This window comes from Manduca sexta, unplaced genomic scaffold (genome assembly GCF_014839805.1).
Source record: "Manduca sexta isolate Smith_Timp_Sample1 unplaced genomic scaffold, JHU_Msex_v1.0 HiC_scaffold_1660, whole genome shotgun sequence".
Lineage (NCBI taxonomy): Eukaryota > Metazoa > Arthropoda > Insecta > Lepidoptera > Sphingidae > Manduca > Manduca sexta.
Window position 1 is genome coordinate 5,253 of NW_023592547.1, and position 24,815 is coordinate 30,067.

The following is a 24,815-nucleotide window of genomic DNA, read 5'->3' on the forward strand; positions in this document are numbered from 1 at the left end:
AGAGTTGAGTCATTATCTGTCAAACGGTGTCTTGTCACCAGCCTGTGTATAGAAAATCTATTTCTTATTATTTTATATAAATTCAACGCAAATATCTTATTTATAAAATAATTTGGTTAGCATAACAAAATTTATTATATTATGACATTTTATACTTTAGGCGAAGTGCGTTTTTTAACGGACTATGTGTGCAAGTTGTAAATAATATATTGAGTGGAGTGCATTATGTGGTCGTTTTTCTCACGGGATCCCACAAAGGATTTTCCCTATGAAGTAGGGGATCCTGTGGCTGGGCTAGAAGACAGAAGTGTTTGGACGCTGCACAAAGGCAAAAAGCGGGGAACTCAAGATGAAGTGTCAATATTTTTATTTGACGTCCAAAAGAGTTCGGAGACTCTTTTTGACATAGCGAAGGCCTCCCTAAAAAAACTTAAGACTATGAGACACCCTAGCCTTTTACATTATTTAGATAGCTGTGAAACTGAGAAATTTTTATATGTAGCTACAGAGTATGTACAGCCTTTATCCACTCACATAGAAGATGTTAAACTCGAGGGACAGCAGAAGGAGTTATTCCTCGCATGGGGGATATTCCAAATAACTGTAAGTACTTTGCAAAATTATTTAAATAAAATATATAATTTAGATAAAACATATTTTTACATACCCTCAAGAATAAAAAACCCATTTTACCTACCAACATAAAGGAACTATAAAGCAATGTAGGAACATGTTATTGTTCTTATGTTTACACACAATTTTATTTGTGGTATCCCAATGTCCCATTTTCATTCAAATACCCCTTTAAAAAAATGACACTCCATTCCTTCAGTTTTCAACTTATACACAATATATTTTAGTGACTCTTAATTTCAAGATAATCCTATTGATGATATCAGATTTGGCTATCCAAGAATTTATTGCAAATAGGGCTCTGATATTTGATAACAATTTGTAGGGTTGTAGTTTACATTTGGAAACTATTTTCAATAGCAAGTATTGACCTTTAAAATTATAATAATATTGCAGATACAGAAAAATATGTGATCAACATTTGAAGAAAGTTTTTTCTAGTCATAACTAATGTATATGATGAAACAACTAATCTTTTTTCCAGAGAGCATTATCATTCCTAACCAATGATGGTAATATGAGACACAACAATGTCTGTCTGTATTCAGTGTTTGTCACTTTAGCCGGGGAATGGAAATTAGGAGGCTTTGAATTCTTAACTAACCAGACACAAGACACCTCGAACCCGATACCTTTGAAAATATTACCAGCACTTGAAATCTATGATCCACCAGAGAAAAAAGATCCCAGTAAACTAAAAACAGTGACAAAATGGTAAGTTAATGGAATTTTATTTAATGTTGTCTTTGCTTATCAATATTACAGGAATAGGGAACAGCCCTATGTTTGATTTTGTTCATTATTCTATATATAATGGTTAATAATACGAAAAAGAAGCACTCCTGCGAAAACTGCATAAAAATTGGTTACAAAATGGGCTAGTAATTCATATTTCAAATATTGTAACGTGCAGAAGTGGGCGCGTTGTGGGGATATTGCTTCATCTCTTTCTTTCGCACGCATCGTAATTCCCGATGACGTCAAATGTGGATATTTTGTCTCTTTTCTGTTTCTTGTTAATTAGCCCTTCCACCGACATTCAAACACTTATAACTTGTTGATTTTTTTGCCGGATTTTAATAATTCCTTTTGTGTTATAATTTATATATCGTAAATATTTGATAATAGCAAAGAACAAAAATGAGTCCAGTACCCTATTCATATAGTTTTAGCAGTTCATTTGCCCAAATTGTTATTAATTCCTTTTAATTTACTTTAAAATATTCCTAAATATTAATGCCATGGTATTATTAATATTTCGTTACCCATGCACATTAACTGTGTGTCTTGAAAATATGTACATTAAATACAAGAAAACCAGATATGCCACATTTTGTGTAGCTTTTGTGTTATAATAATAATCATATTTATTTAAGTGTTATATATTATAAAACAGAAATTATTTTCATTATCCTTTTATTTTCATGAATATTGTTAATTCATTCATAAATTAATTACATTGAATTCATAAAAATGAGAAATACATTTTATATAGAACACTAACATGAAATGTCATGTGATTACCATAGTATACAGGTTTAAAAATGTTTCATTCTTGTTATCCAGGATTATAAGTAGTTTGTCTTTATAGCTCATCAGATATGTGGGGGTTGGGCTGTCTGATTTGGGAGGCATTCAATGGACCGCTGAAAAATCAACCAGCACTCAAAACAGTGGACCATATACCGAAACAGTTGTGCACTTTGTACTGTGAACTAGTTAGTGCTAATCCTGCATCGAGACCGAACCCAGCTGATATTATAACAAGGTGAAGTGTGATTTTTGTTTGCATTTTGTAGATATCCTGAAAAATTGTTCTCATTTCACAAGTGGAAGATTTTACATCATGTAATAATTTTCACCTAAAACTGAAAATTTATAATTTATTAATATATTTTACTATTTGTGATTAAGTCAATTAATTGACCACTATAACCCATTATCAAGAGTAATAAAATATAAATCTGTTTTTAAAAATCGAAAAATGAAAGTTTATCTTCAAGCAGTTTTTGTTGACCACAGATGTCGCAAAATGGGCGGATATTTTAAGAACGATCTAATAGACACTATGCTGTTTCTGGAAGAAATACAAATCAAGGATAAAGCAGAGAAGGGCAAGTTTTTCTCCACACTCAGCTCGTTCCTCGACAACTTCCTGAAGCAGTGTGTGTTCACAAGATCTTACCACAGCTACTTACTGCATTCCATTACGGTGATGCGGGATCTGCTGTCTTAGCACCTATGTTTAAGGTATATTTGGATGCAGTTTTTTTTTTAACATTAATCATTATAAATATAAAATATGAACTGAGAAAAAGAGTTTGACAGACAAAAATGTATTATTTTTTTATTATTGCAAAAGGTTATGTGGCCATAAATGCCATATCAATCAAGCTCACCACGATAAGCGTATGATTTAAATAAAGCCGAATAATTGTTCTGTCAATTATGTTATTTTTGTATATCTAATGCAATACTTTTTCTGTACAGTTAGGAAAATTATTAAGCGAAGAAGAGTATCAAAAGCAAATAGTTCCGTGCGTTGTGAAACTGTTCGCTTCTAACGACAGGACCACGCGGTCTCGTCTGTTGCAGCAACTCGACCAATTTATTGTGCACCTACAGAATAACACTGTAAGTTCCTTTTTTAAATTACAACATCACTATAATCTTACGGAGGTAATGCAGAATCGAACTTGTAACATGATGTTTGCATGTAGAGATTTTACTTAGATACTGTTTATGACTGCTACTCTGACAACTACTTGATATGATTATCAATTCGTTGGCAAAATCTGTTAGAAATACACAAACATTTAACAGTCCATGTAATCGAATTTAAGACCTTCCTTACACTGTCGGTTGCTCCCAAACCAAGATATTGTATCCATCTGATATGCATACTCAAGCATTGTATTATCTGTGGAGTTATTTGTGTGATAGTTAAACAATTGGCTGTTGATATGAAACGAGATATATATGCCATATTAATTAGGTCAACCGTTTTATGACTCGTTCATCAATAGCCGTCATGCCTATAAAAATAGTAACACTTTTAACTGGCATATTCCACGGAAATTGATCGCTATTTAGCAAAGAGGCGTAGCTTGGGGTGAAGGGCCAAGGTAGGACGTTGCCTACCCGTGAAACGTCTTCATGGTACAAGCCTTTCGTTGAATGCGGCGATATTTTTTTTTACTCCCTACCAGATCCCCTAAAAAAATCCTTAATATGTCAATGCAAATAGTACTGGATGGATTTGTGCCCGTATAGAGAACCAATTAGCTACTATATTTAATATGTTGAACCAACCACCACAGTTATAGCTCTCACTGGATCATACAATCTACTTCTAAAGATTGTTGAACTACTGTTGAGAGACGCTGGGTTTGTATAAGGAACTTTTCTTTTGGTCGATATTATTTCGCGCACACTGTACTTCCCAATACATTGCGTCTAGTTGTGCTCATGCTGTAACTTAAAATACCGAAGGCAATCAAAATAATTTTTTGATTTCGTTTTATTTATTTATTTTTTACTTTTGCTCCGCATTTTTTTTAAAACTGATAAACCATATAATATTTTTTTTTCTTTCAGGTAAACGACCAAATATTTCCTCAAGTAGTACACGGGTTCCTGGACACCAACCCCATTATCAGAGAACAGACAGTCAAATCGATAGTGCACCTCGCCTCTAAGCTGAACTACAACAACTTGAATGTGGAAGTGTTGAAGCACTTTGCTCGGTTGCAATCCAAAGATGACCAGGGAGGCATAAGGTGAATCATTTTAATGTTTCACATTTAATGTGAGCTATATTTAGTGTTGAGGGTTGTTTGTAAAGATATTGTAACTGGCATAATAATATTGTTGCATAACTGATATATTAGGCAGTGGTGTAGGTTACAATAGAAGGGTCCTATATCAAAATTAGGGGTGCTTCAGGGCAGTGCCAACTTTTGGGCGTCCACTTATTTAATACACTGATACGGTTAGGCCTTTTATATAAAGTAAGATGTCAAATAGTCTTTACAAGAGCCATAACTCATCTGATTTCAATGTGGCTGTTACAGAAATGATGATTCATAATCCTAAAAACTTAGTAGATGAAAGTTAGCTTTGTAATATAGGTATGTACTTATGTTTTGAATGAATTGATACGCATACAGTGTAATTTAAATTCAAAAGACAAACAATTATCTTCTGATGAACGATATAAACTTGCCCTAATTTCGTGTCAACGACATCACACTGGTGTTAATTTAACGTCAACCAATTTATCTAATTGGATACGAGTGCCATCAACTGAACACCGTACAATATTAAAACATGCCATAAATGGTGTTCTGAACTTTTGTAATTATATTGTGATTTACTATAAATAGATTTGAAAACTATAAAATAAAAGTTTTTTTCTTGATTATTAGTTTTTGAAGAAAGCGCTATTTTAACATTAATTAGCACTCTCATACAGAAGTATGATTTGTGGATAGTTTTGATTATTTTTAAAGTTTAAAGTCAGAAATTTAACTATGGAGATACTGCGATAGTATAGTTGGGGGTGGAACGTACTACCGAGACTTGTCTTTATAAACAATAGTTTATTTTACCGTATCACCATATAATAGCCGGCAAATAACTTGAGCACAGTACTGCCTGGTAGGGGATTGTTTTTTGTACATAAGCGTAGCTACAATCAAGTTGCTTCCCTCCTGTTATACAAAAAAAACATGCTTCTAACAATCCCATATATCAGACCAAAACCTCGCCATGCCTCTAACAATTCCATATTTTCCATATATTAGATTAAAACCACGCATATCGTCCCGTTTTATTCCAGAACGAACACCACGGTATGCCTGGGCAAGATCGCGTCTCATCTGCACCCGCAGATCAGACAGAAGGTTCTGGTGTCAGCGTTCGTGCGAGCCACGCGCGACGCCTTCCCTCCAGCGAGGCAGGCGGGCGTGCTGGCGCTAGCGGCCACGCAGCAGTACTTCCTGTTAGCCGAAGTGGCCAATAGAGTGCTGCCGGCGCTGTGTCCTCTCACTGCTGATCCGGAGAAACAGGTTAGGAGGCATGGTGAAGGGTGATATTTACCGAAAAGGAGCCCGATACAACTTATCGGTAGCATTATGCATAAATGCGGTCTGGTATCGTTCTAATGCTAATAAGATTTTACGTAAATTACGAAAGGGAAGCCGGCAGGAATAGAGTGATACGTACCCTGCGCCAGTGGCGAGGTTAGTGAGTCGAAATGTTGGAGTGAAATATGTCATGGTGTTGAGTGGACAATAAAACTTACTAAAATTACTGAGTTAGTTTAGTGGCGGCTTACATGGGCTATGTTCTGGTTCTGGATTCTCAGAATGAATCTCAGATCAGGCAAGAAAATCTTATAAGTTTTTCGAAATTCATTCATATCGACATTTTAATTGCTTGATGTTGAAATTTCTATTTGGGTCACATTTATACAGGTCACCGTATCACGTTATGATGAATAAAGCTATGTGTAGAAACCAAGTTATGCCGTTATATACCCCGACAGGGTTAGAATGTATGAATGTCTATGCGTGTGTGTTAAACGAAATATTTACGTTTAAACCGGTTTCCGTACGTAGGTGCGTGACGCCACATTCAGGACTATAAGGGGCTTCCTTGGAAAGTTGGAGAAAGTGTCAGAAGATCCGAGCCTAAAGGAGGGAATGGGTAATCATTTTTTTGCAATAACGTATTCACTAGATTTAATGGCTTTAATATTTGTGTATTTACTCAAAATAACTTTTTTTTATATTTCATTATTGTCTAGTAATATTTCATTCCACATGTATCAAATAGATACTTGACACTTAAAACCAATCCCTTTCAATTGTTAAACCTCAACACCAATTCTTCCCGAGTTTTTAATTTGATCATCTTATTACAACTTAATTGAATGTTCTAGTTGCAATATTAAACTCTATTTCAATAGCCACTGCGTTGTTTATACAGAAGCAGACGTGCACACGGCGACTCCTTCGCTAAGCAACGCTGCGGCGACGTGGGCGGGTTGGGCCGTCACCGCGGTCACCGCCAAGTTCTATCGCTCGCACTCCGACACCGCCCGGGTGCAGCACTCCGCCAAGTCCGCGCTCTCCAAACCTGGATCGTTGGGTAAGTCGGGTTTGGAAACTGTACATCGCTAATCGCACCCTTAGAACGAAGGTGACTTAACAAAAGATGATTTCTGGGAAACCAATAAAAAGTTTTGATAACAATATATAAAGCAGTGAATTGGGCGGTCGTCGAAAGTGAGAATCTCTGTTGTTTTTCTATAATTTTGTCGTTTTTTCTTCATTAGGTTATTGAGCATGGTTTGGAAGGTCGTTTTTTAACAAAAACAGAAAATATATAAATTTTGAGTTGGGTCACTATAGTTCTATGCGTGTGAATTATGAAGAGAATTTTATTGTTTAATTCGATTATTTTTATTTTCTGACTGATGTTACTAAAGTAACGTTGGTACATATTATAATGCTCGTTCAAATATAATTAAAGTAACGAAAATATACCGATCTACGACAGATTATACATTAAAGCACAATCTTTACAGATTCAGTTGTTAATAGACCAAGTAGGCCTAATTTCCGCATTTAATAATTTGAAGTGAATACTAACAATTCTCTTTTCCCGCAGAGCAACCTTCATCGAGCAGTATGTCAACGACGACGTCATCGGTGACATCGATGACGTCACTGGAGCACAGCGAGTCCGCGTCCGACTACGACCCCGAGCACTGGGACATGGCCGCGTGGGGGGAAATCGACTCCAGCGGAGGTGACGGATTTTATTTATTTTTGTTGTCATATAAAAAAATTAAGATGTTTTAACGCTGTGGGCATTCTAGTAAACCTCGATTGCTCATGCGATTGCCAACTGCCTTCAAAATATTTTTTTATAGATTTCAAAAAGTTGTTAATTCTATGCGTATATTTCCTTATTATTATCATCTGTACGAAAAATATTCTAAAAACAATTGATGTTCACTTGAAACATGTTTTCGTGTCGATATATTGAATCAAGTACATCCATTCATGCAGTGGCGGCCTTAAACGACGCGAGGCCCCATGCGAAAGCAAAAGAAAACAGACGCGAGGACCCGGGCATAGTTAACAAAACATTCCCCTGTTTTAACAATTTCGTCGGTAAGAACGTAAAAAAAGGTCCTGTGGGGCACCGTGCGAGGCCTCAGTGACCCGCATCCTGAAGCCGCTTCTGCACTTATGCATGCAAATATTCATTCAATAACCATATTGTCTAAAATCAGAAACAGGGGCGTACCTACCGCTGTATCAGTGAGACAGGGGCCCTGAGCTTCGGGGCCCCTCTTGTACCATGCCTACATTAAACTAAGCGGGCGCTTAAAAGTTCGCAATGCCTTGAAGAGCCCCCAACAAATTTGATATAGGGCCTATGGCAAGCTACGCTACTGTTCAGAAATGAAATAGATGATGACAAATAAAACATCTCAATAATAATACTTAGAGATCTTATATTTAATTAACGGATAAGTAGTTGGTGATGTTCACAGCATTACGATGGCAATCTGTAAAGATAAACGGCATTATTAAACGATTATTGTCAAAGATACAGAAATGGGCATTACTAGAGAGATAAGTGTCGATAAGCTAACATAAAATCAAATTTAATTGCTTTACACATATCGTTAGACTAGCTTTTGCTCGCGGCTCCGCCCGCGTTATAAAGTTTTTCAGGCTAAAGTTTTCCGTTATAAAAGTAGTAGTTTCCCGGGAGCTTATGTGCTTCCCAGGGTCTCAAACTGTCTCCATACCAAATTTCATCTTAATACGTTGGGTAGTTTTTGAGTTTAACACGTTCAGAAGGACAGATGCAGCGGGGGACTTTGTTATATTATTTAGAACTTTTTAAGTGAAACAATCCCGTCATACATCATTGTTGCATAACTTTAACCGTTTACGCAGCGCAGGCAACGGAAGCTCTCAAAACTCATAATTTTCCCCGTTTTTGCAACATGTTTCATTACTGCTCCGCTCCTATTGGTCATAGCATGATGATATATAGCCTATAGCACTCCAGGAACAAAGGGCTATCCAACACAAAAAAGATTTTTTCAGTTCAAACCGGTAGTTCCTGAGATTAGCCATTACTGCTCCGCTCCTATTGGTCATAGCGTGATGATATATAGCTTATAGCGGTCCACAAATAAAGGGCTATCCAACACAAAACGAATTTTTCAGTTGAAACCGGTAGTTCCTGAGATTAGCCATTACTGCTCCGCTCCTATTGGGTATAGCGTGATGATATATAGCCTATAGCACTCCACGAATAAAGGGCTATCCAACGCAAAAATAATTTTTCAGTTTGGACCGGTAGTTCCTGAGATTAGCCATTACTGCCCCGCTCCTATTGGGTATAGCGTGATGATATATAGCCTATAGCACTCCACGAACAAAGGGCTATCCAACGCAAAAAGAATTTTTCAGTTTGGACCGGTAGTTCCTGAGATTAGCCATTACTGCCCCGCTCCTATTGGGTATAGCGTGATGATATATAGCCTATAGCACTCCACGAACAAAGGGCTATCCAACGCAAAAAGAATTTTTCAGTTTGGACCGGTAGTTCCTGAGATTAGCGCGTTCAAACAAACAAACAAACAAACAAACAAACAAACAAACAAACAAACTCTTCAGCTTTATATAATAGTATAGATAGTCACCAAAGAATAGAAAAAGAATGGAGTAGTTAGTATTACCTAAGCTACTATAATGACTCAATTATTTCGTAGAATATCTATGACAAATATAATTTAAGACTTAATATAATATACTAGCTATTCTGTAGATTATGGCCAAAATATTATAATATTGTTTTATCGGATAAATTTATTAAATAAATGCAATTGTTATAAATATTATAATAATTGCATTCCCTTAGTTTTTATTTATCACATTTTTTATATTTTTATACTAGCAAATATTAAGAACTAGATCATATTAAGAACTGGATTATATTTGGAATATTTATCGACAGTACAAATTGTCCCGGATAAAGAGCATGCTTATTATATCGCTTATGTATAACCTGACCAGCAAAATAAAAAACCTCGCCACGTATGAAACTAACTTCTTATACCCGCAAAATTAACGAAAAAGCAGAAGTGGCATTCCCAAGCAGGTTATTTAATTTCTTGGTGAGTGTAAAATTGATTGTCGGGTGCGCAGGCACGTGCGCGAGCGTGAAGTCGCCGCCGAGCAGCGGCTCCGCGCACGCCGCGCCCGCGCTCGCCGCGCTGTGCGAGGACGACTGGGACAACGAGGAGTGGGGCACGCTGCAGGAACAACCCGTACGTACGCACACGACACGTTTCACATTTACCTACGGTGGCTTCTGGGCCCTTATTCTCTATGCTACACGTTACTTTGATAGTGCGTAACAAGCACGTAACGCAACGCGCCACGTTAAGGACTATAGAATTTGGCATACAGAATACCATTGTAAGCACATTTCGCGAAAATAACATGACACAGCCGCGTTACACGTTTACGCTGTCATACAGAATAAGGGCCCTGCACTTAAGTACGATGTAGTGTAGCTACCCCACACCACTACCACATGGTGGTGTGGTCACGGTTTTTTGCGACTAATCAACATATACACACCTTATTATGTTTATTATAATCTTTAATTTCATTGATCAGTAAGCTATTTTTTGAATTCTAGACAGAACATTTATTTTAAGAGGTTTTAGTTTTCATATTTTTGCCGATTAATAATAAATAAACCCACACAATCCCACTGTAGTTGAGTTCCATTTATGTTGAATTGTTGCATCAGATATTAAAGTTATACATAAGATTTAGTTACATCTTTAAATAAATAAAAGTTGTATTGACGTAGGCAACTATCAAATCGCTTGCATGGCATGTCTGGTTTTAATAATCTTTTCTAACGACACAATTTTCACAGAAATCCGCTATGGAGTGGCAGATTACTTAGCATTACGTGCTTTGTTTATCGGTATGAAATCATATCACATATGAGTAATACATATTGAATTTTAGGTGTAATGCTCATACACTTAATAAATTAACTTTTTAAAGAATTAATTGAATTGTATAAATTCAAACATGGATGTATTATAATTATATAATACATCCATGTTTGAATCGGCTTCAACATGGTATTTATGTATCTTTTTTTTTTAAGAAATACCTCAGGCACACAGATCTTGATCTCTATATATGTATATAAGTATTGAATTAAATGTCTAATTATCTAAAACTTCTATTTAAAAAAACTCTGTATAGGCGTATCTCATTCTCAATTTATATACATAATTCCTACATAATTTGTGGCTTCATTATCATTTTCTGTCGCTCTTAAATTATTACAATGTTTGATACAATAAAATTCGGTATCGCTATAACACCGTGCTCAGTGAAGTGTTTTCACGATTCACTCAAAATGATTGAGCATGCGGTTCCGATCGGCAGAAACAATTCATTTACGTTCACTCGCGGTCTATCATTTAGTCTGTTCCCGACACAATACATCATGTTTCCTATTCGTCCACCAGACCGCGGAAGCCGAACTGGCGAGTCCGTCAGAAACCTGGAACAACTCGGTGTGGCCGGACATGAGCGTGAACAACGCGAACGCGACGTACGTGCGCGGCTCCGCGCGGCTCGAGCACCGCCCCACCGCGCACCAGAACAGCAACGACTCGCTCGGCGGCTGGGAGGACGGCGAGTTCGAACCCATCGAGGAGAATGTCGACGGTACGTGGCACTGCTGCTGACACCGTACCACCATACACTAACACATACAGTGTACTTACACCTCAGTCATTTTCAATACTTGTGATGTTATAGCATGATTAATATGTAGATCAGGAAAAGGTACTTTTGTTTCCATTAATTAGTGTGGAAATCCTGTTGATTGACTATGAACAGCCAACACAGAGTAAACATGAATTCTTGTTTGACAATAATTTTAAAATGAATTATTGAAATGCCAAAAATCCTATTTATAAATTTTCTGCGTAAAGTATGCTTCATAATTAATTATTTTCTCCAGAAAACAACGCTTCGAAAATGGACGAAATGCGACGAAAGAGGGAAGAGAGGAAGTTGCAGCGACAGAGGGAGATGGAGGCGCGTCGCTCGGCGAGAGGACAGGGCCCGATGAAGCTCGGCACCAAGGTGGCCGCGCCGCCGCCGCCATTCTAGTGAACCGACAGTGTCGCAACCATGTGGTAAATGCTGAACACTAATTTATTGTGTAGCAATCAGCTAACAGCTATCGCATTCCGGTATTCCATAAATTCTAAATATCTGATGATTTCTTTACTTTTATCATCAAATATACCTTTGCAGATTACACTATTGACCATACTTCACAAAACATTTGAATACTATATTAAAGCTATGTACAATATTAAACTTAAATCTCTGCAGGATGTTGGAGTTCGTTTTGCTATATTACCTCGCAGACGCTGTTAGCTTTTTGCCATAAAATATTGTCGACAAATGCATGTCATAATTTCTGAAGCTGCTGTTTTTAAACTGCGACAGCTAAGAATCGCATTTAAATCCATATTATATTGCCTAACAAATATAAATCTTATGACAAAATAAATGGAATCGACTGATACTGTACGCTATTTTTTAAGCATGTAGTGAAATGCACAACTATACAAACATGTATAGTTTAGGAAATATAATGTACATTTTATGTAGCGGCTCATACTAATCGTTGCATATTATAATTATTTCCTAAACTATAAGTATCAGCTAATTGTGTTTTTCCGATACAAAAATCATGGAATAATCTAGAAAAAGGTCTTAAATAGTTAATTCAGTTTTCTTTCATACTTGGCACTCGTTATGTTTACGATACATAATATAGATTTTATTCACGACATATCTTATATGTATATATAATAGAAATAGAATCAAGGTTACATTATTTCTGATTACTGCATCGTGTTTATTACATCATGTTCAGTTTTGCAAATGTATCCAAAAGGACATTGATATGCGCAGGAGTGCGGAGTTTTACATACGAGATAGACACGCGTGTGATCCGAATTTATAATAGACTTAGAATCGTCCTTTCACGTTTCTTTATATATTGCTATTATATAACTATTATGTTTAATGCATTTAATGTATATTACTATATATATATAGTAGTATTTTGTCACAACAAACCTTTTCAAGTTAATTTTCTTGGTATTCTTATCTAATTTTCGAAGATTATTATTGAATGCGAAGATTTAAAAAAAACTATATGAGTAAATTACATTGTTTTTTTTTTTTATTTAAACACCATCAAAGACTATAAATCATAATCAATGTCCTATTTGGCGATTGTGTAATTAGGGAACAAATATTGTAATTTGACATGCACCAAATGGGAGCGCTCAAGTGAGATTAGACGCCATTAAGGCATAAGGATATTTTCAAACATTTTTCGTAAGACAGATTGGCTATGGCTTGAATTATTAACGGGAGGCGATTTTGATATTATTCTAAAGCTTTTTACAGACTGAATCAAATGTTTTCGACTACGCCGTTCATGGCGATTTTCTCCATTTATTTTGAAGGCTTTGTGCTACCAAGTAATCGATACATCCCTTGACTTTCATCGCTTATTTGCTTTACAGATTTTTCAACACATCGTAATTTAAACCTTATGATAAATGGGTGGCAGATTGTAATTGAATGTTACGGATTCCCTTAGTGTGTAATTAAGTCTAGATTTGGAAATATGGAACGCTTTTCTCTAATGTCGGATATCGAATGTGCTGTCGGAATATGAGGGTGTTAATTTAATGTATTGTATGGTGGATATGTAGCCTGTACTTGAAATTGATATGAAATGGTTTTAGCAATTAACGAATTTCATTGTAGTTTTAAAGTTGCTTATAAAGTATAATATGTATTTTATAATGAGGCGATGAATGAGTATCGCTTGCATATTTTTACCATTTTGAAATTGAAACCGTTGGCATTGAATTGTTCTTTGAAAGGTTATTATTAATTTTGTAATCATAGTTTTGATTCACAATTCAAGTAACCTTCAAGGAAATTCAATTTTAAGTAACCTTCGTACAAAGTATTTCTCAATAGTATTTGTAACATTTCATGCAATATCAAGTATAGCACTAAATTTCAGATGTTTGTGAAGACGATTTTATAATTATATTATTATATATAACACTATATATTATGTGTATATTGTGAGTACCAGACTGAGCCGGTCTATGTGTTTTTAATTACTTCAATGGTTCAGTAAATATTCCTGTATGTAAATCATATGGGTGTCATTTAAAATGCCAGGTTGTAGTCGGTTTTTGAGGCACTTTCAAGAGTATTGTCAATAACAACAAACATCTAGTGCTTTGAGGTCACTTTGCACAGGCAAACGAAGGTGTTTTAACTCTTTTATACAGATAAAAAAGTAAAAAAATAACTCATCCATATAGCTTACGTTCCAGAGTCCAATAGCTATTGAAAGGTGACAACCTTAAAAACTGAATTACTATGCTTGAGGGCAACAGTATCTATGTAATAAAAATGGCGAGCTGTCTTATGTTTCGCATTGTCGATCGAACTTTCTAGCTACTATTCTTTGTGATGCAGGTTATATAAGTAAAGCTTATCGGGTGTTTCATAAATTTCAATTTTATATCAGAATTGTGAACGGCTTTTAACTGAATCGTCATTTAAAAATATATGAATAAATATTGGATATGTGTAAAACGCAGGTAAAGTCCGTGTGAAATTTTAAAACGCTAGTTTGAGGCAAGTTGCCTGGTTACTTGTTCATAATTAGTACCACCACCAGCGCCTTACAACAAACATATTTTTAAATATTCCAACAGTGAATATGGATAAATATATTTAATAAAAATAAAGCAATAGACTTTCAGAAACACCAGTGTAGTCTGAAAACAATTATGTTATTTTCAGGTTATGAATAATTATGTATGTAAGATAAAGGTTTATTACCTATTTCAGATTCTTAGGCATGGATTCAGAATTACTCTGGAATCTTATAGAACGAAATAAAATTATTATTATTATTTAGTGCTTACAAATTCTAGTAATAATAAAATCCCTAAAATAGACCTGAATTCATGCCTGATTTATTTAAAAAAGGTTTAATTATATGTCCAGCTGTATTAAGATTAAAAATTATATTACGAATGGCAACCCAGCTGTGTGTCAATGTTCGCTATAAAATGTATGAATTGATCGATATTGTAAAGAATTGGTGTGACGAGATTCTTATTCTATCTGCTAATATTTACACTTCTGTAAATAAAAGTTGAAAAATATTTGTAGTTGTTATTTTGAATAATCAATAACTTTATGAAATGGGCTTTTGAACAACGGGACATTTAAAAGTAGGACATATGCCATTCGTTTTGCTACATTATTCTGTTATTTTCTCAGAGATAGAAAAAAAACACAAACCAGTATGTAGTAAGTAAGTATAAATTATCAATTTTTAACATCTAATGAGAAATGACAAAATGACTACATAAACAGTGAATACTTTTACAAAATCCACTTAGCTTTACAACTCTATGGGCGTTTTTTAAATAAAACAAATTCTTGGAAGCGTGTATGGGTTTAATGAGCTAAATTTATAATGTTAGTTACAAAATATTATCCCTTTTAATTAAATTAAAAGCTAAATATTCAACAAGCAGTAGGTATAATTTTATAACTTTTAAAAATGTTGCCATTAATTTTGAATAAAGTACTATAAACAACTTTAAGTACAAAAATTTCATAATAGTATCACGAAATATTATATCCTATTTTGAGTCTACAAACTTGCATCAAAATTTACAGCATCATATATTTTGTGATGTGATAATATACACTAACCACTAAAGAAATAGCGCCAACACAAAACACTAGTGAATTAGTGACAAAACATTTAATGAATTATGAAACTTAACATCAATTTCACAAAGTATTACTAATTGCAAAACTGAAATACATGCGTAATGTTACCTGTTGTAATAAAATATTTCACTAAACATTAGATTTTTCATACCAAAATTACATAACGTGAAATCAAAACGACTATTACAAAACGATATCACTATGCTTATTGCAACAGGTAACATTTGCACTAGCTGGTATCATACTGCGTTAAAATCTAAATAAAATTATGTGCTAGGACACCCAAAATCAATTGTACACCCCATCAATTACTGAAATTACGGATCTACATAAGTTCCACATTTGATGGATAGAACAATTGACCCTGCAACCGTAATCACATAAACAACCAAGCAGAACACAACACAAACACACACACAAATAACAAACCTAGGTCTAGTTATACATAGGAAATAAGTATTTAAGTTTTAAAACATTTAATAAAACATAAATTGGAAACAAAAAATCACACATAAACTCCAACGGTTAGAGATTCTTTTTACGAATTCAAAAAATACATTCTAAAAAAGACTCTAATTATAATAATAAAAAAAGTAAATTTTGTGCGTAATAATGAACGTGATCGCAGTGGTCGGAAGCGCGTATGCTGCGTGGATTGCTTGGCTGTTCGTGCTTACTTACAGTTTGGAGCGCAGGTCGGACGTCCCAGCGGCTAATTGTCAAGAGGGATCGTCGAATCTGAAACCAAAAATACAATAAAGTATAAATTTATTTACAATCAAGTACATAAAGTCTTTATGCGATATAAATGATAGGATCATTATAGCGACAGTAAAACATATAGCTTGATTACTTATCATTATTGTCAACATCAAAAGTTAAAAAGTAATGGTGCACTACACAATTAATATAAAATCGCACGCATGTAAACATACTACTAGACTAATAGAATTAGTTAATTCCAAGATATTTGTTCTAAGTTGACTCTTTGTTAAACTGACACGCGACTAAAACCTTCCAAAAAATAAATAATAAGTTTATTCTATACTAACCTCATATTCATCGCATTGGAGTTACCAGGCTCCATCTTATATCCCAAGGTTTCATAGAATTTTATCAGCTTGTCTTTGCAATCGAGTGACATTTTGTAGCATCCTAATTCTTGCGCTAGCAGCGAAACTGTCACTACGATCCTGCAAATAAAAATATACGTATAGCAATGTCGTACATTTTCTCAAGAAAAGATGAACAAAGCCAAACCAACCAACCAAGTTAAACCTTCCAACCAAACATATTAAAAGTATCGAGTATAAACTAATCTATAAGTACGTTGATACATACTCAATGTGTATGTATCAACGTACTTATAGATTAGTTGCATCTAGAGCAAATGTAGGTATAATATTTCGCAAGAAATTACATAATTGGTGGTCCAAACGGTACCTAGTATTATAAAAAAAATTGGGCTCGAATTGTCTTAGTTATTCCTCCCTTATCACACTAGAAGATGTATGTATGTGCAAGGGAATAATAAAAAAATATTGATATAGTGATAGTTAAATCCAGGATGCAGCTTTATTATGCAATATTATATTCGATAGCATCGATACATGCTAGACTGGGACCTATATTTTTGATGTGTCTATGGCTAATTAATATCGATACTCGAAATCGATACATTGAAAAAGAGTTGAATAAAATTTACATGAAATGCAAAGCATGAGTATTATGCATTATTTAAAAGCATAAATTATAAAATCGAATATTACTTACAATTTACCCAATTGTTTTCCTCTATAAGTATCGTTGACAACAACATCTTCTAGCCGACCACGCTGAAAAAATATGCAAATGCTATATTACTGTCTATCTAGATAAAGGTGTAAAGACTTGCTGTTACAGTTTAGTTGCCAAATAATAAAAATAAAGTTTAGAATCGAATATTAATATATAATTAAGGCATGATAACATCCATACTAAAATTTCGTTTAAAAAGGATATCTATTAGCAGAGTAACGTATTATAAGTAAGGTGCACCTACCAAAGAGCAGTTATGTATGAATTTCTGCTCTACAGTAAGAGTGGCGGCACCGATGAGTTTCGATATGCGAGTGTCTTCTATCACAGTCACGTAGTAGCCCTCCGACTGCTTCATTTTTGTGAAACGTTCTAAAACAAATAATATCTGTTTAATTAATTATTCGTTACACATAACACAGTGTAACTTTTAAGTAGGTACTTTTTTTCCTTCGTATTAAATATATGTACATAATATATCGACTTTGTTTATCAACGAATTTTAAAGTTCTTCGGTCACATCTCCAGAAACAAAGACTTTATTGGAAAACTGGCGATCCAAAGACAAACAAACGAAAGGAAATGGAAACAGATCTCCCATTCGTTGAAAAGATATTATCAAAATGGCAACACAGTCCTCAATGAAACTGTACACGATCCGCTAAGTAGTACTAATCGCCAAAAATCTAGAAGCATTAGCAGCCTAGCAAACATCTCCAACCATAACCACTCTGGCAACACGAATAAGAAGAGAAGAATATGAAACATATTATTAAATCGAAGTCCTATGATTACGGAGGCCTCGGGTCTGTATGTGTCGCCCTTCTATTAAAAGTGTTCAGAGGAACACTTCACATTGTCCTATTAGCACAATTATACCATCACACCATCAGACATCGATAACACCTCAAGTTATTTTGAATATTTTCTTCTAAAACCAGATCATCATTTATTTATTGTGGACATAGTATAGAGCGTAATACTAATTATACTAGTATCATTTAGTACACAAACTTAACAATGATCAGGAACAAGATCTATGTTAGCAGAAAGGTCATTATCGTACTCCACCGGTTCGAGCAAGGTCGACGCGAAATACCAATAAATTAAGCATTCCACGATGTCAACTAGTTTTTTTCTAGTGTTGACTGCCAAGTGGTCTTAGGCATTTCAAACATTTATAGTTCAAGTTTATACGAATATAAATATGGTTTTATAATATTTCAAATTAAATATGTCTACGTTTAAGTACAGACATAAAATTGCTTAGATACTTAACTTAATTGATCATAATAATTAAAATATATTTATAACTAAAATTGTAATATGATCCCCTTATTCGGTGATTTCAAATTAATATTTCCGTCATCGTTTATCACTCTAGCCATTAGTCAGTGACCATTTAATTGAACGTCATTGAAAATTCACTCGTATTTCCCGCCGTAGCCCGTGGCACAATTACTAATGTCAAAGTAGCCAATGCACAAGCATTTCATAAACATTTCCTTTGTGTAAGTGGCATTATTATATTTAGTCTCGATATTTATTGCTTTAGCGACAGTTGCCTATTTCCTCTCACCTATCAGCTCGAACTTGCTTACTTGGGTACATTATGATTGCTTTGTCAGTTTTATTCCTAACTAGGTGTCGCTAGCGGGCTACGTGAAGTGCCTTTCCAACTAAGTTCCTAAAACACTAGTTATTCATAGCCTCCTCCTACTCCTGAACGACAACAGCGTCATCTAGCTGTAAAACAGATGTTAAAAATCCAATGTTTCCTATGGGAGCAACTAACAGAGATGAAAAATACGTTTATCCAGAACATATTCTATCCATGTGCAAAATTTCATTCAAATCCGTTCAGCTGTTCTTGCGTTTACTTCTAACAAACGTACAATCATGCAAACATTTCCCCAATGTATGGCAATTACAAGTACCTATTAATTAGATTATAATATGAATAGATTTAAAATATCTTTAATTATGTTACGTTTAATTGTTATGAATTGTTTTCTAATCACAATTGAAACTATCCCCTTTTTTTACTATCGATTTTACTTGAGGGTATGATAATAATAATATCGCAACAAATAAGTCTTCTTCCCTGCCAGCCCGACCTGACTTCTTTGTTTACTAAGTATATTTTTCATTTATTTTATTTTCAATATAAATTTTCTTTGTTTATATAATAATAATCTAATCTATTTAAGTAATAATTAAATATTCTCATGTACCTTGACTTATCATAAGTGCAACTATGTTCGCCTAAGTGATGAATAAAGCATTTTTATTTTTTTATTTTTTTTTAGTATACCTACCTAGAAAACATAATATTTCAAATTATACATGAAGAATCGCAATAATATGGTCCGGTGTTCCTTCAAAAAAAATCTACGTCATTGCTTTAATAAGCGACGTACGTGCAATAGCTTATATATAACTATAGTGATATTGTAAACGAGACTTGAAAAAAAATATATAAGAGATGTAATTGTCAAATGATGGCAAAAAAGTAAGCCCAAAGTTTATTTCTGCCTTTCTTCGTCGCGCAGTTATCACTTAGGTAGCTAGCGAAAGGCTCCGCCCTGTGGATTGGGGGAGTTTGGAGAATTCTACCACGGTATCCCCTGCCGTCGTCAGCGGGCAGCAGGGGGCTGTCCGCCCTTAGTGTACATCGTGCGCTTTTGCACATTCGGGTGACCCCCGGGATGGACGGCAGCAAGGAAGGTAGGCCTCACGCTGCCGTTGACGCCGACAGCGTCCTTCGGTGCGCAGGGGCTTCTGAGCCCTCCAACATTTAGGAGACGGGCTAGCGAAAGGCTGGTAGTTTACAGCTAGGTTATAGCCTATTTATTCTCGCCGGTAAGGATCGCAAGACATCTTTGATATTACATTATTTATTTTATTATTATTATATTTATTCAAATATAAGCATAATATATTTTCTTCTATTACATATCAGCCCAAGCTTGCTCTTTAAGTTACATTATGCTTTGTTTTAATTTAACTTCCAGTACTAAATGTCTGTAAATGTCCGTAGTTATGAAAGTACTTAACTCTTAATTAAGTATAATTATTATAATTATTATACTTAATTATTATCATGTGAGTATGTTTGTCAGTCATTAACGCAACTATATTACCTGAATAATAAACGTCTCATAATAAAAGTACAACAAACGTGAGTGACCTCTACGCCACATCGAATCGCAACAGTTTGTTTTGTATGACTAGTTGACACTATGAAATAAAACAGAACAATGCGTCTTGAAATAATAACACTAACAATGCATGATATGTGATAAATGCATGCATCAAGAAATTACTATATAGAGAGTAAATATTATGTAACTTTTTCGTAGGTTCCCATAGAGGAACCCTATATCAAAATTTATTGGAGGCATTCTAGCTCTTTTCTTAAATATAGCCCACTCAGCTTGTTATGTTCCGTCGCATGTCCCGCGTCCAGGTATTGTGCAGGAGCAAAAACAAAGATCGTCGATTGCAACAAGTTCCTACGTAACGTCCTCAGGTTGAACGCCCGCTTAAGTTCAGCGCATTAGCATACGAGCTAAGAGGAGCCAACTAAAGCTTGGGTAGTCCGTATTATTAATAATGGATGATACAGCGTTAACTACGCCCGTTATTGAACAAAAGTAAAATGACTTCAAATAGGAACTCATTACTTAACCAGTAAAACTTCTCTGAGCAACCTATTTATAAATATGTAATAAATTACATTTTATAATTAACTACAACATACCCTATATAGTATAATTTATTATCTTAGCTTAGTTGAAAATGAGAGTAATTTTGTTTATACAGGGGTAGCTCAGAGTTCGAGATATACTTAATATGAATACAATTTCAACTTTATTCAAAACTGTCAAGGCGAAATCCAATTCTTTTTAACAGAAAAATAGCCAAGTTGTTATTGTTGGGTTACACCCGACGTTAAGGTTCAAATTACGCTTTGAAGAAATGAAGTTAAGCAATAACTTATGTAATGTAACTTTGTAAATGTGCAAATGAATTATGTTTAATGTCACCTATGTTGCATTACATGATAGTTGATACAATAGTTATTTCAGATTTGTCAACTCTTTGGCGTTATTTTTGCCTGCTATTTGTTTTACATCACTCCCAATACAAGTCATAAATAGTTTACATTATTGAGGAAATAAATAAATAGGAAATGGATCAATACAAATTAATGCGTAATCTGTATACTAGAATCAGAATTTGTATATTATTATACTAATAAAAAGCCTTAAAACTTTGAAGTAATGTCAAAGTTTATATTAAATATTGCTCAGAACAAGTTTCATTCAAGCTTTGAAAAATTTTATATAATTAATAATATTATCATAATATTTAAATATATTATACTAAAATAAAAATATGGAATAAACACACAATCTTATAGTAATAATAGATATAATAATATAAACAACAATTTATTCTTGCGAATGGAAGTCCTAAATGGTTCATATATTCTTTGCTGTAATATTCTGAGGCTCTAATAGTTATAAAACAAAAACAATAGGGGACCGGCCTGTGCTTGATATTGTACATTATTCTATATGTAATGGTTAATAATACGAAAAAGAAGAACTGCTGCGAAAACTGCATAAAAATTGGTTAAAAAATGAGCGAGCAATTCATATTTAAAATATTGTAATGTGCAGAAGTGGGCGCGATGTGGGGATATCGCTTCATCTCTTTCTTTGCCTGCGTCGGAATTCCCGATGACGTCACGTGTGGGTATTTCGTCTCTTTTCTGTTTCTCGTAAATTACCCTTTCCACCGAAATTCAAAGACATAACTTGTTGATTTTTTACCGGATTTTAATAATTCTTTCTGTGTTGTAATTTATATTACATAAATATTTGATAATAGTAAAGAACAAAAATGAGTCCGGTACCCTATTGCCTGAGAAATGTAGAGGACACATTATATTCAATGATGCATTATAAAAATGTGTGTACATGGACATTCAACACAATAATAAAATCCTTAGAACTATTTGGTGTACACAAAATTCTACATATATATATATATATATATATATATATATATATATATATATTGATTAAATTAATATGAGTGATTTATTTAATTAGCATTTCCAATATAATACACAAAAGCCTAATACAAAAAACAATATTTAAAGACTAGATACTGAATAATCTGAAATAAAAAAAACTCACCATCAAACTGCTTTCGTGAGACATTGCCAACACTTGTCAACTGGCCGAGCAGTTGCAGAAAGCCTTTATCATAGTCGGACCGTTGTAATGGCCGTACTACCATCCAGTCCTCACCGGGCTGTGCCGCACTGATCTTAGGCTTGAATATAGCAGGACTTTTGTTAAAGTCCAGCCGTTGCAATATCTCTGGTGGATAGAGATATTCTGATGGCTTGCCATCCTAAAACAATAAAACATATTTTGTCAAATGTGAAAACTAATAAAACTCCATAAAGAAATAAGGATAAGGTTTATCTAAGAAATGATTAAAAAATAGATAAAAACCAATTATTATAATAATCTCTTTATAAATAATATGTTACTAATTATAATTATTGAGGGTAGATTTATTATACCATTCTATAGATTAATGCATTTTATCAGTATAACATTATAACAAAATTAAGTATCACATTTTTCCATCTTACTACACGCACATCAGTCTGTGGCACTGACACTTTATTCACACTGAAGCAAAATGTTGACGTACATACTCCCATTATTGTTTTGTCCAGAATTCACATGATAAAATCTATAAGATTTAATAAATAACATTGAACTTATATGTTGAGTTGTTGACTGATACTTAAAAACTGATTATGCTATCAATAAAGTAAAAATCTGGTTATAATATTATCTAATCTTAAAGGGAAACTGGAGACATATGATCCCTGATATTCTGTAATATACACTTGCCAATATGTATGATTATAAAAGTACCCACCAATAAAAAAAAGGGTAAATTTAAAAAAATATACATGTAATGCAAAGTAGGAGTCCATGGTTCTAAACTAAATTATTTATTGTGAATATGGAAGCACAGTAATAGATTGACTATAAGGCTATAAAACTGTAATAAAATCTTTTGTTAATACAGTGGACTTTTGTCCTTGGTAGATAATTATCACTTGGTCTCCCTGAGCAGCAGGAAGTTCAACTCCCACTAGGTTAAAAAAATTGTTACACTCTTGTAACAAGTTTGATAATCAATAGGACACTGATAACAATTGTTCACATATTTCTATTTTTACATCAAAATCAAACAGCTGATATCCCTATATTACAATAAAAAAGATGTTAATATCCTGTACAATAGTCAAATTTTGTATAAACTAGATTATAAATATATAACTATATATTTTAATGTGTTTTTTTAATAACATTTATTTAAAATTTTGTGTGTTCTTATCTCAGAAATGGTTTTGTTATGAATAAAGATAAAAATGAAACCAATTATGAATGCCTTTTCACCTCAAAATCCATTAACAAGATTGTAAATTTTAACCAATGAAAATGTATATATATTAGATATTTTTAGAAACCTTTGATTAGAAATTGTAGGATTTGATGTAATATGTAAGTATTATAAATACAATCGGAGACACAAAAAAGGGACTCCCAATTTTCCCCAATTTCCCCTAAGCACTTTCAATTTGCGATTTCTGTATAATTTTCTTGATCAAAAATCAAAGTATACAATAAGTAAGCATTAGGTCTAATAAACTCGATTAAAACACTTCTTGAGTCTTATAGATTATTGAAAATAATCTAAATTATTAAGTTTTCCCAAATTTAAACATGAGCATATTTTTACAATGCATATTTTCATTGAGTTCAAATTATAATGAATAATATATTTACTCACCACACCGTTTTGGTTGACCATGCCCATTTTCAGTAATTAAAACTATAGTTACTTGGAACTGGATAACTATATATCCATATTCTATTCCAAATATTTAACAATTTCAGGTGCGTTTATAATTTTCTGTGCGAAGCTGATGAAGGTACAACCAGAGACCAATAAACTATAATAAGGGTACAACTACGTAGAATACGTGGCGTGGAATGTTGTAAATTGAAGTAAGTGAAAGTATTGACCTTCTACTACAAAACCAGTAACCGGTAACCCCCACAATTTTATTATCAAAGCTTCGCGCGCCGTATGTACTCACTAGTCACTGGTATTGGCTAGGAGACGGTATCACTCCGCATGCACAGAGAACATACATTTTTACATTTCAATATATAAATTACTAAGAATTGGTGACGAAAATTGACAGTTGTGTATGCACATTCTATAGGGGTGGCGGTTAGATAATATAGAAATTTTCTAATCGATTATAATATAGTCAGAATTTTATACGAATATCACTTATTTCCGCAGAGTAAAATCATCAAATAACTAAAA

At 33.9% G+C, this 24,815-nt stretch overlaps 2 protein-coding genes across 6 annotated transcripts; one reads left to right on the plus strand and one right to left on the minus strand.

The window, feature by feature from the left end:
- LOC119191575 (N-terminal kinase-like protein) lies at positions 1-14,998 on the plus strand. Its single transcript, XM_037445461.1, is given in 14 exon segments — positions 1-603; positions 1,118-1,347; positions 2,225-2,401; positions 2,656-2,783; positions 2,786-2,883; positions 3,124-3,267; positions 4,231-4,412; positions 5,474-5,702; positions 6,255-6,342; positions 6,625-6,786; positions 7,309-7,449; positions 9,876-9,997; positions 11,231-11,432; positions 11,731-14,998. Coding segments are annotated over 14 exon segments (2,433 nt in total). The 5' UTR covers positions 1-225; the 3' UTR covers positions 11,883-14,998.
- On the minus strand, positions 8,145-24,609 carry LOC119188342 (probable glucosamine 6-phosphate N-acetyltransferase). 5 transcript variants are annotated; one of them, XM_037445465.1, is made up of 7 exons: positions 23,062-23,277; positions 22,586-22,805; positions 17,620-17,747; positions 17,352-17,413; positions 16,631-16,771; positions 16,260-16,316; positions 8,145-8,218 (listed from the first exon to the last, which is right to left on the minus strand). In XM_037445465.1, the coding sequence occupies exons 1-6, from the start codon at positions 23,122-23,124 to the stop codon at positions 16,298-16,300; spliced, it is 633 nt and encodes a 210-aa protein (XP_037301362.1). In that variant the 5' UTR covers positions 23,125-23,277; the 3' UTR covers positions 8,145-8,218; positions 16,260-16,297. The 5 variants fall into 5 exon arrangements, with proteins under 5 accessions (XP_037301362.1, XP_037301364.1, XP_037301363.1 ...); XM_037445467.1 differs by lacking the exons at positions 8,145-8,218; positions 23,062-23,277 and adding exons at positions 24,270-24,418; positions 24,451-24,609 and having other exon boundaries at positions 15,279-16,316; XM_037445466.1 differs by lacking the exons at positions 8,145-8,218; positions 23,062-23,277 and adding an exon at positions 24,270-24,606 and having other exon boundaries at positions 15,279-16,316.
- Between the last annotated feature and the right edge of the window lie 206 nt (positions 24,610-24,815).

What these genes read in the sequence shown, in the direction of transcription:
- LOC119188342 (XM_037445465.1), bottom strand. Translation starts at nt 23,124, where the DNA reads ATGGGAGTATGTACGTCAACATTTTGCTTCAGTGTGAATAAAGTGTCA. An exon ending in CTCACGAAAGCAGTTTGATG is followed by an intron (nt 17,748 to 22,585) that starts GTGAGTTTTTTT and finishes TATTTGTTTTAG; the next exon opens with AACGTTTCACAAAAATGAAG. An exon ending in TCATACATAACTGCTCTTTG is followed by an intron (nt 17,414 to 17,619) that starts GTAGGTGCACCT and finishes ATATTTTTTCAG; the next exon opens with CGTGGTCGGCTAGAAGATGT.